Consider the following 11,983-nt stretch of genomic DNA (forward strand, 5'->3'; position numbering starts at 1 on the left):
CTGAACCATCCGGCTAACATTCTGCCAGTACTCTTTCATCAATGTGAGATTGGAAATAAACTCCGTTCTGAAAATGACAAGCATGGAGCGTTAATACATTTTGATCTCAAGGCTGCGGTTTACAATGACGGTGATGGATTTCCATTTGCAGCATTGTATTCCAATTACAACGCCCAACTATGCAAAAAGCTCTCTGCAGCATTAAGCTCAGCTCTGCTCTCTGTAGTCCATCTTTTGAGCAATCCAGAAAACCTTTTACATGATATAAGAATGGGTAACGCAAGTCAGTCTTCCTGTTGTGGTACAGCATCATCTATGGTATAGCAATCACAGAAACAATATACACTAAACACTTCTCTGAAGAACAAGGTCAATGCAAGTAAGACAAGGCCTCTGATCACGCTGCAAAACTGATCTGTGCTTTTACCAGGCTGTAAGCAGGGTTCAGCCATCATTGTATCCTACAGCAGTGAGATCCAACTACAGTGTGAAAAGGCTCCGTGTGGTCTCTGAACCCAATCAAGCAGTGTTTTTGCCTCTCCTACAACATGGTTAGATGATTCAGCAGATTTAGCTGGAGTCATTAAGATAATCCCCTTCTGTGGGTTGTGCTCCTCTGCAGAAGGCCATGGCCCCTGGGTTAGCTCTTGTGCAAACACCTGTGTTTGGGGCCAGCTTCAACACAAAACTCCAGTGGCTTTGCTTAGTTTCACCCCAGCAGCTTTAAGCCAAGCTATGGACTTCATACTGAAGTGGCTGACGGGAGCACACACACTGTCCTGCCAGCTCTTTGGAAGCAGCCAGTTCTGACAGAGAGGTAATATGTTCACAGCAAAAAAGCCTGAGGCAGTTGAACCTTTGCTTACAAATATTACTTGCTGCTTCTCACTCTACATTGAATAAGAGAATAGTGTGCGATCATACTGATAAAAAACAGGTTTAGCTACCATATGTTTTGGGCTTTGTGGCTGCTGACTCAATGCCCTGTCATGTGTGCCGGGGCAACATGGATAGTCTCACACCTCTGCACTTCGAAAGGTAGAGGAAGGATCCTTCCTCTGCTGCATCCTCATTCCCCTCGGTAAGAAGGTAGCTTCTCAACCACAGTTAAAGGTCCAACAACTGCAGGGTAGCAGTAGACAAGGACACCTCCTGTGCAGAAGCAATTATTTTTGTTAGGCAGAACATCCAGTTACTATCCAAGACACAGTCTGGCCAGGGCACCTGTGGTTCTTTCTCACTGCACCTCCTCACACTTCTGCAAAATGTGCCAGGAAGTTATTTAAAGAGAGAGCCCAGGCAAGAATTTGGGTTTATGTCCTCATGCGAGCAAAGATTCAATACCGACTCCACAGAAGAGAGCATATTCACTGAATTACCAAGGTCTTAGGGAGAAAAACAAATAGATTACCTTTTCTCTGCTTCTCCAGATTCCAAGGAAGGTAGAACTTTTTCTATGATAGAATTAAATGTCTGCTGATTTATGGAAATCTCAGTTTGCAGCATCTGAAAATACCATGAGAACAACAGGTTTAAGTATTGAACAACCTTTGCTAAGAAAGCTGGTTCTGGTTCTCTGGAGTGACAGCATTTATTTAAGTGCTGAAAACTCTCTCAAGTGCTAGTGTCAAATGCATCCTACAAGATTCCACACTGTTTGAAAACCAGGAGGAATTTGCATGTACGTGACAGCAGAACCCACCAGGAACTGTATGTTACAGGTGATCGGAAGCCTTGGGTTTGCTGGGCTCATTCATGAGAAAGGCAATCTAGACAGAAACCCACAGAAAAGGTATAAAAAAGCTACACATAAGGGTGAATTTACTCTTTACTCACAATGAGCAAATGTTTATGCTATAAATAATTTCATTGCAATGAATGAATTGATTCGGAGGTCTGAGTAAAAGAGACAAAATACCTTTCTGTGGACCTTAATGAATATCACTAACATGCAGAGACATAACACCCCGTGGAATTAGCCACAGCACTTTGGGTAGTACGAAGCTGTGTGCCACACAAAATTCACCCTAACAGCTCACGATGTTTAGTATTTACCACATTTTTTTTCCCCTGTATTGTGGTTGTTTTTCCATCCTCCTGCCACTAAGACAACATCTACAGCTAGACCCTTTGCTTAGAATGCGATGTGCCTTCTCGGAATGGATACTGTCATACGCGTGTGAAGCACTAGCTCTCTATAACAAATAGCAAGTTTTTCCAAATGCCAACAAAACAGATTTCCACCAAAATCTAACAACTAGTCAAAATAGAAATATGTTGTGAAAACATTTTGTTTTAAAGGCAGTTCTTCCAGAAACTGGCCTGGTTCCTGCCAGACCGCCAGCACACTGACTAGGTTTGTTTCAGTGCTCCGAGACGGGCAGACAGGCAAGTAACCTCAGGGCTGGAGAAATCCAAGACCTCCGTAATGCAACACTTGAAGATGCACTCCTAAAGGTCTGATTACTGCAAAGAGGGATCCAGGCATTTTGGAAAAGGACATTCACAGTTTGAAGTTTTCTTCTGTGTAAGTACAAGGCCACATTTCAAGAGTGAAATGCTCTGTACAACTCAGCCCAGATTGTCCGATTTCAAAAGGCACAGCCTTTTCTATCGATTTCCCTCCGACTTCACCATTCAGGAGGATGCTTCCATTTTTAGAGCCAGCTTTACCTCATAGACTCTCTGTTGCTCTCGCAGTTCTTCAAACCGTCCTGGAATATTTGTTTTTAAGGCCTCTTGCATTTTTTCTAGGAGCTGAATCCAGTTCTCACACTTCTGAAAAAATTTGTCTTCATCATTTTGAGTTTCCTCAAGCATTCTGTAAAATAAACGAAATAATCAGAAACTACTGCATTGGTGGTTGTTTTTCTGGATATGTTTGCATGTGGTCTAATGTGGTGGTTCATAACACTAACACAGCAGGGTTTAGCTTGGCACTTTGCTACATTCTTCACCTACGAACCGCCAGATTTTTGCTTCAAGTGACTTGGCATACAAAGAGCCACTGAATAAGTGAGTAAATGAAAAGGGCAGGAATTCAGCTTGGAAAGCCCCCAGGAAAGCTGAGATCAGACTGCAAGACTTGCCATGCTTTAATTTGGTTTTGCTTTTCCTCACAGAAAAGGAAATGGTTAGTGGTGATTTTTTTGTTTGCATTTCGGACCGGCATTGTTCCAGAGCAGCCGCTGTTCTCTGACTCCACTGCCGAGTCAGGGTCTGCATTTTCTTCAGGGTGAAGTCACTGAGTGGCAGCCTAATGCTTGCTTCATTCAAGCTCTCTATGCTTGGAGAAAGTGCAGCAAGCTCCAGTGTGTGTTTCTGGAAGTAACATAATAAATAAATTGCATAAAATACTGCCTTTCTTTCATTTCAAAGAAAACCAGAAGCCTCTTCTGTAGGAAGCATTTGATCAATATGCATCCAAATTGCTAACCCCCAAACCCCCCAACATTTCTGTGTTAACGTCAAAGAATATAGGAAACAAAAAAGTCACAACTCCCTTACACAGGGCCCACATTTCCAACAGTGCTGAACAGATGCTCAAGAGCTGGTATTTGCAGAGTTACTTCGTACCCTGCAATGAGGGCAACAGGGTAGCTCCAGAGCAAATGCCGGGGAAAAGATCTCCCATCAACCCTGACTCTGTGTGATTTTCCTCCCCTCCGTGGAGGCCTTTGGCCTGCAATGCCCATTGAGAGCTTTTTTGAACTTAAATCATTGCTTTGTTTTGGATGAGGTTATATTGACTCTGATGGAAGGGCTCTAACTACGATACTCAGGACGCAGAAAGTTTCTCGAAGTAGGCAAGAGTTGGTATCCTATAGACACTTAAATTCTTAGTATCTTTTTGTACTTGGAATCCAAACATACCAGGAACAATTTTGAGTACTCTGTTTCTTCCTCTACACAGAGACTATCGAAGGCATCTGTGCAATTCTTGACGTAAGCCTCCTGCGTTTCAAGGCAGTTATTGAAATCCTCCAGTTGTAAAAGCTTGAACTAGGGTGAATATTTCATATTGATGTTAATTATGGTTTAATACATATGTTCAGTATACAAAAAGGAGCAATAAGCAGTATCGTCAGGAAAACAAACAGATGTTAAATCCAAATTCCAATGTATTTATAACTCATTTTCTGAACTTCTTCCATTTTTTCACTGGATAAAGGTAAACTTTAAGCCAATCAGAGAACAAGAAACTGAAACTCCAAGTCCTGAGAGGCTCCTATCTTACTTGGAGGGAATAGGGGCATCTGCGATACCTTTTTGTACTTTGGGCTATTTGATTTATTTCAAATTGCAAAGCCAAAACTTAGCTTATCAGAAGGAAGAAGCTTGTGGAAAGGAGCTTCCTTTGAGCTGCACAGAGAGCCTGCTCCCACGTGCCTACAGACGAGGCTGTGCAGCTTACAGGAGCTCTGTGGAGAGAAATAACTCGGGCTGCAGTTCAACTTTTTTATCCACTATGTTGGTTTCTCTGGGTCAGGGAAAGCTTTTTCTTTCTTGCAAGAATTAAGCTCCAGATCTAAGCACACCCGAACGGCACATTTTTCTAAGTGGTTCTCTGGTCATACTGCAGGGTTACACCAGAGAAAATGACTACCCAGAAATGAAATTTTTCATGGAGCAAGAAGTTCACAGGGGATGTGAGAAATCTTTTAACTTCACAAAGATACCTGGCTTCTGGCCATTGAACTGGGCAGGTAGAAGAAGTCATAAAGAGAGCTGGCTTAAAATTTCTTGATGAATTTGGGCTTTGTTTAGAATGGAACAATTCACTGAAACCGGACTTTTTTCTCAGGAACAGACTAGTTGTACATCAGTAAACGTACAGCAGTACATTTGCTCGCAAGTTTTCTCAGGAGTATCTGCGCAGAGGGAAGTCAATCCCACAGCACTCCTGTGAGCAGAACATCACATGGGGAAACCTGGGTCCAGGTCGCTCCCTGCTCTGCCTGAACAGGAATGTGAATCTGGTCTTCAAGATTACAACAAATGACCAGAGTTTTCTGTTTGGGTTTAGGTGCATTGTGTGCACTCTTATCAAAGCATACTGAAGCCCCTGGGCTTTTTCAAAGGCGTAGCTAAGAAAGTATTCAACTTAATTTGAAGTTCCTAGAATAAAAATATGTTCCCTAATTTTTAATCATCTGAGGGTCCCGTACTGCTTGACTGTAACAGGTTGTGTTAGAGCAACACAAGCAGGTAAGAACGGTGAAACCCTTCCTTCCTCTGTCCCTCTGGCTTCATGTGTTATTTCTTTACATAGCTGATCACACTGTCAAGTTTTATTTTATTGAAATTTAACTTCAATTCAAGAACTATAGGGCCTTAGTGAAGAAGTTACCTCACAGTGACAGCTAATTTAATATTAAAAAAGAAATACCTCAAATTCATCTAACTTCCCCTGCATCATCTTTTCCAAATAGGATGATCTCTGGAGATACAGCTTGTATGGTAGAATGGTTTGTGCATCTATCCCAAGCTGCTGTTTTATCTGATCAGCCATCAAAGAGATCTTGGTACAGCATCCTTCTATGTTTCGAAGGCCATCCTGTAAATTCTGATGAGAGAAGTGGAAAGAAAAAAAGTCAGCAAATCAATCAGATTGTCATTCATGTGCCACTTTCTTTTAGTATCTTTTGTTGCTGTAACTAAGCTCTTTTTGTTTATCTCCTCTGGGAGCCAAATTCAGCTATGGTGAAAGCTTCAGCCTTTTACTGGGAGGATAATGGAAATTGCATCCATTGACTCTAGTGCTGGGAAAGGCACAGTTCAAAGTTCAATGGAACACCAGTAGCTTCAGGCAGTGGGATACTACTGCTACAGAGGAGATCAGGGAGAGAAATGAGAATCTCTCTCCAGAACAGATTTACACTAGCAGGTGGAGAAACTGCTGCAGATGAGGAATGCTATTATGTTACAAGCATCCCAGTCCTTTGGATCCATTAGTGACTGATGACTATGGGTTTGGTTTTACTTGTCCCCCTTTACTACAAAAATGATGCTATAAAATTAACTCTAAAGGCAGTACAAGAACAAATGGAGTAATTTTATACTCGTTCAATGTACTTGATTATTTTTTTTTTTTACCTGGACAACTGTCATTTACTTTTAGCCATGAAATACTCTGGGATTTGCCACAGTATATCATCTTTTCTGTGAGTAATGAACAAAGGCTTCTGATTAATAGCACAAAGCAAACATGTTTGCCTAAAAAGCAAAACTGCCCTTAGTTCCTGACTCCACCTTTGGAATGAACCATATTGTTAAATGACACTCTGGCCATTCAGTACATCACCCATTTTGATTTCTTTCTCTCTCTACAGGACTTTATTTTTATTTAATGTGGCAACTGAATTCCATAAATCTTTCTTAATGTGTACCAGAGGAAAAGATTAGAGAGATTAAAATAGTTTTGTAATGCACATGTATTTTCAAACACATGTAACTCCTATGCCATATCACTGATCCCCATTCTTCTAACTCACCACTTAAAAAAAAAAAAACCAGAATAAAACCACACACATATCAGGACAGGCTCTGTAATGCTGTTGGCACTCTAGTGATTGTGCCTTGCTTAGTAGGTGCAAAACTCTACCCAAAAATTTCCAGAAAATGCCTTTTTGCTGACATATTGATGAATTTATGTCACAGCCATTAATAGATTAGAGAAAGTGAAAATATTCTTGTCTAAGCTTTGCTGCTGTCAGTTGTTTCTGACACAGCATGAAATAGATGAGTTCTCTTTCCTGTGATGTAGTTTGTTAGCTGGCCACATGCAAAATAGAATACTTTGGATTTCTGCCAATATGTGGCTAGAGGTTCATAAAGCATGAAGAATCATTGCTCTATCCTGAAATAAGGATTATTATATTTCTTTATTGCAGTCTGAAAGAACCAAAAATGTCAGAACCTAATGACAGCTTTGCTGCCTGCCAGAGTCAGATGTACCCTGCGGTCTCAGCATGAGATCTTATTTGCCTAAAGTCAGAAGCATTTAGAATAATCTAATGAGCTCAGAAATCTGTGAACTTATCAGACCAGGCCAAAAAAGCACCAAACCCAAATAAACCCAATTTGAACACTGTAGAAGACCTCACGATGGTCCTGTGTTCTGGAAAATCAGTCTTTTTAACCCAGCTATTATTCTAAGTAGATATCATCTCTCCTCCCCAGCCATGCCTCATGAAGTAATTAATTCTGGTTAATGATCCCTTCCGACACAGGCCTGATCCTTTGTATAGAGCAGAAAGAGGCAGAGACAGAACACAATTGCTCTCTTCTGCTCTCTTCTCACCCTTGCTAACTCTAGTTTGATTTGGTCTCAGGATGTGGTCAAAGTATTTAAAGAAAATACAAAGGTGCCTATTAACGGAAGAAATCCACAGATTTTATGTTTTCCACTGACTGTGGGAGAGGAGTGGGAGAAGAAGGTGCTCTTTTGATTTGTTTCTCAAAAAAAAAAATCCTATTTTGTACTAGGCAGCAGAAACATATTCATGTACCTTTATATCCTGTATCCTCTGCTTCAGGGTTTCTATGACATTATCCTCGGGCAGGCGAGCATCCAAGAGCCGAGAGCTCTGCTCTTGGTACTCTGTTAACTTGATTGCTGACTCAGTACATAAAATTTCAAAGGGCTCCCAAAGCTGCAGGGTCGCTTGGGCTGTCCGCAATTGATCTGTGATGTCTTCGTTTACTGAGCTCCACCTGCCAACATTATCAAAGGGTAAGAGCAGTTTCCTACTAGATTCTCCAGAATATCATCTGCTGTAGGATTCCTGTGGGAGCTTCTTTGCGTTCGTACCCACATCACCGAAAGCCCGCTGGCACACCACCATTTTGTGCTCTGTGATCCATCACAAAAGAGGCAGAATCAGCTACTGCTCACACACGTACCCCTAGACCGGAGAGTCTTATTAACATAGATTTAAAAATCAGACAGACCTTAAAATACTGCCTCAGCAAATTTTTTAATTAAAATACTAATAACCATGGCTCTTTTTCACAGTCTTACTTGGTGTATGCCTGTGTGTACTTCTGGTCAATAAACTCCCCAAAGGAAGGGGAGCAGTCCTTCTTCAGGTTATTGCCAGCAGTCTGGAGCTCAGCCCACCTTTCTTCACTGTTCTCCAATTCTTCTTGAAAAGACTACAAAATGGATTATTGCAATTAGTTGTGGAGATGAATGACCTAAGTATAGCCTTCCCTATAAGGAAGGGTAGGGATTGGATAGTCATAATGCCATTAAAATCTTTGTGAAAAATTTATCACCTGATCCTAAAAATTAGGAAGCTAAAAATCATTCAGAAGGCCTACTTTAACTGAGGTACTTGTTTTTAAAGAAATAGCTCATTTAACAAACCCACAGCCCTGAACTAATTAAATTCATTCACTAGAAACCAAAAATGTTTTTATTTTAAGCCACTTTTTCAGGGAAATTTCTGCTGGCAGCAAAGTTGCCTCCTGTCCCCAGGGCTGCTGCACCCACCCAACCCAAGCCATGGCTTTGGGAGGGGAAATCATGAGTCCTGGACCATGACTCCAAGGCTGTTTATACATGGAAAGATACTTTAATGCAAATAACGCTTTAATGCAAAGCATGTCAGTGGTCACTGGACACAGTCCCCTAAGGGGAGCATCCAAATCACAGATCTAGAGACACAGTCCCTTTGCCAATCTTTCTGCTGGGTCCCCTTCATTTCTGCCCTGAGTCCCAGCATCAGTGCACAGGCAGCTCCTTCCAGGATATGCTACAGCCTTATGGCAGCGCGTTTCCCCAGGAAGCACAAGAAAAGGGGCGATTTTCCTTTTGACCAATGAGCTGAGAACCAACATCTTTCACCTGAACGGCGAGTAACCTTTTGGCAAACACGTAAGGTGATGGCATTAGGTTTTCCTTTGCCAGCTGTATTTTCAGCCAAACTTCCTGCTGTCCCTGTGGATTAGACATGGACTGAGCAGACATGAGCAGGAGGGATGGTGGTGGAGTGTACATGTCCATCTGGACTCTGTAGTGCAAGAGAGCATAAGGACCCAGTGCTTCATATGGGGACGTCATCCAGCACATGCAGAAGACTAACATGGCCAGGGATCTCTGCAACCCAGAACGGAGGCTCCACTAGCCCACAGTAAGGCAGACATTGCAGCAGCCGACCCATACTTCTCTCTCGAACCTTGGAACCTGAATTGCATTGAAATTGAACTTACGTGCTAAATAAAGTATGAAATCTAAAAATAGTCCTCCAGAAGTTGATCAGAAAAGTTTTTTTGTCCTTTTTTCAGTGGAGTTTATTTGGTTGGTGAAAGGTACAGAAGGAAGTACAGAAATAAGAAAACTTCAGTAGATTTACCTGGAGAATTTTGATCTGGCATTTCAAAGCATTCAGTGACACCGCAGAACGTTTGCAGTTTTCTAGGTGGTACATATATCTTGCTATATCCAGGCTGAGTTTTGTATAAACTTCATCATATACTCCCCAGTTGTCCAGCACTGACAGCATTGAGGTTGTTAACTGCTTACACTGCAAATGAACCACTGTTGTTACTATTTCTTGGGGAGACATATAAATCACCTTTAAATTGACTTCAAAATCTAATCTCAATACTCACTCCATGACAGTCCACAAGAATTTCACAAGTTGGAGTATTTACCTACTTGGTAAGGAACTACACAGGCATCAAATCAAGCAGTAAACAGTATTTAGAGTGAAGTATAAGAATTTGCTGGAAATAAAAATTTATCCAGAGTTCAAGATAGTGTTATTCTGTCAGCCACAACTCCAGAACACCCCAAAAAGTAGTAAGTACTGAATAATGAACTGCTTATTCCTTCCCACTAAAATCAATCTCAAGTGGAAGGAAGTTGAAAGCCTTAATCTTCTTAGTTTGCTCCAAAGATCAAGTTTCCTTTTACTGAACATTTGAACAGAAATTGTTTTGTACTACAGTGCTCTGGAGTGCCATCATCCCTCTTATGCCATTGTACTCGATGCAGGCCCGCCCAAATTGCGGTGTAGGCACTTCAGGATTCTCATATAAAATTAAAAGGTGGATATCCTCTTTGTCTTCTGTGTCTCTTCATTATTACAGTCGTTTAATCTATTTTGGGGCAAGCACGGTTTCCATTTCCCACATACTCCTAGACACTGCAAACACAAACCCACAGCCGTCCTTCAGTGTGGTTCGTCATTCTATCCTGTATCAGGTAAGTACAGAAGGCATGTCCTGTGTTAGACAAAACATTCACCTAGTTCAATATCTATTTCCAGTCATGCCAGTACCAGATACTTGGGGAAGAGCACGAAACAGGCCAAACAAACAAGAATGTCTCCATGGGATCTGGCAAAGCTACGTGCCAGGTTTTGGTTCTGACTATGCATCCACACAATGGAAGATGAAAACTTTTCTACACCCATAGTCCACCCTAAATAGACTGCACACATCACTGTATCCTAGTTCCAGACACGCATGAGGTGATGGATTAATCATCCCTATTCTTACTTGAATCATTGTATAGGTAGGAGGAATCTCTAATTGCTTTCTGTAGCCTACAGCTAATTACAGCCCACACAAGGAAGATAGAAAGACATTGTGCTCATGAAATGTCTCTGGGCCACAGACTCACAGTCTTGAGATCATCCTACGGAGAATACAATCAAGGTATTGCATCTCCTTAGACCTATATTTGAAATCACAGGTGGGCTCTGCTGAGCACAGTCACCCGTGGGATAAAAGCTGCGCCTGGTGTTTCATTGCATATGCAGACAACGAGGCTGCAAGAACATTCCACAGTTCGTATGTTCAATACTTCTGTCAGAAAAATACTAAAAATAACGAGACCCATGGTGACTGTAAGAAGAAAAAAGCACTTGGATGCCAATCCTGGCAATCTCTACTGCAAGGCAAAACTTCCATCACGTACACACAGAAAAATGTCTCTGCTTTCTCGGTAAGAAACACCATTTCTGTGGTCACCTAAACCAAGCAACAGCAGACCCATCCTGGACCAGCACCTCATGTGGAAGAGCAAAAGGGTTCAGGTTTCACTAAGTTTTGAGAAATGGAAGCAGGACATTTATAGCAAAGTGTAAGGGAATCCTAACTGTGAAGACAATCATTGCATCACCTCTAATCCTGTACTGTCTATGGTTAATTATTATCACAAATTTAAAGCCGTAAATGTACTCGTATCTTCTGCGCCTGTCAGTTCCATATAGATAGAAAAGATCAGTTGCAAGTATAAAGATAATTTAACTATAAATGCGAACTGCTGGGGAGTCAAATGGCATTGGCAACCGATCTGCCAGACTCTCCTCAAAGCAACTGGAAACTACACAGGGCCTGAAGATGGCGAAAGTCATACAGGTGTGTAGAGGAAACTGTGGTGAGAACGTGGCAGGAGCGGGCAGCTGCCACCAGTGTACCGCAGGGCAGAAAGACCAGGGTATGAAAGAGAGATAGATCAAGTGAGAGAGTTTAAGGTTTGTTTTCAACTTCACAGGAAAACAGCAATGCTATTTCTTTAATTTCTTAAACTGCAGATTGGGGTCTGTCCATCCTCCCCCTGTATCCAAACTACTTCAAGATCCTTTTCTTCCTCTCTCAACCTTGGAAATACATTAGTTTACATTATGTTAAAGACTTTAAAAAAAGTTCTTAGGAAGGTTCAGACTCAGAGTAAGGAGTAATTTTCATCTTTTTTGTACCAGATCCTGCCATCCCTTGAAGAAGATGAGTAACACTGGGGGTAAGAACATGTAGTGGAGGAAATCTGAACACAAACAAAGCATGTTACCTGGCTCACAATGCTGCTCATCATTTCATACAGCTCAGGTATCCTGGGAGACAGAGTACCAAGGGATTGGTCTGCAGTGTCGTCAAAAGCCAAACTCTGTTTGAGTTCATCAAGTGTTTTGGATTTAGTTGTGAGTTGGTTTTCTAGCTCCTAATTGGAAAAAAAGAAAAAAAGGGGGGG

At 41.6% G+C, this 11,983-nt stretch overlaps 1 protein-coding gene across 1 annotated transcript in view; it reads right to left on the reverse strand.

The window, feature by feature from the left end:
- The window catches only part of LOC104501976 (nesprin-2-like), a gene marked incomplete at both ends in the record, with an annotated part of 14,831 nt that extends 2,878 nt beyond the window's left edge, over positions 1–11,953 (reverse strand). Inside the window, 9 exons of the mRNA XM_010145876.1 lie at positions 7–67; positions 1,412–1,506; positions 2,674–2,821; positions 3,167–3,321; positions 3,874–4,002; positions 5,390–5,566; positions 7,512–7,716; positions 8,024–8,157; positions 11,804–11,953. Of these exons, the coding sequence (XP_010144178.1) occupies positions 7–67; positions 1,412–1,506; positions 2,674–2,821; positions 3,167–3,321; positions 3,874–4,002; positions 5,390–5,566; positions 7,512–7,716; positions 8,024–8,157; positions 11,804–11,953 (1,254 nt within the window). The remainder of the gene's footprint in view (positions 1–6; positions 68–1,411; positions 1,507–2,673; positions 2,822–3,166; positions 3,322–3,873; positions 4,003–5,389; positions 5,567–7,511; positions 7,717–8,023; positions 8,158–11,803) is intronic.
- Positions 11,954–11,983: the final 30 nt, after the last annotated feature.

Source organism: Buceros rhinoceros, unplaced genomic scaffold, assembly GCF_000710305.1.
Source record: "Buceros rhinoceros silvestris isolate BGI_N320 unplaced genomic scaffold, ASM71030v1 scaffold24521, whole genome shotgun sequence".
NCBI lineage: Eukaryota > Metazoa > Chordata > Aves > Bucerotiformes > Bucerotidae > Buceros > Buceros rhinoceros.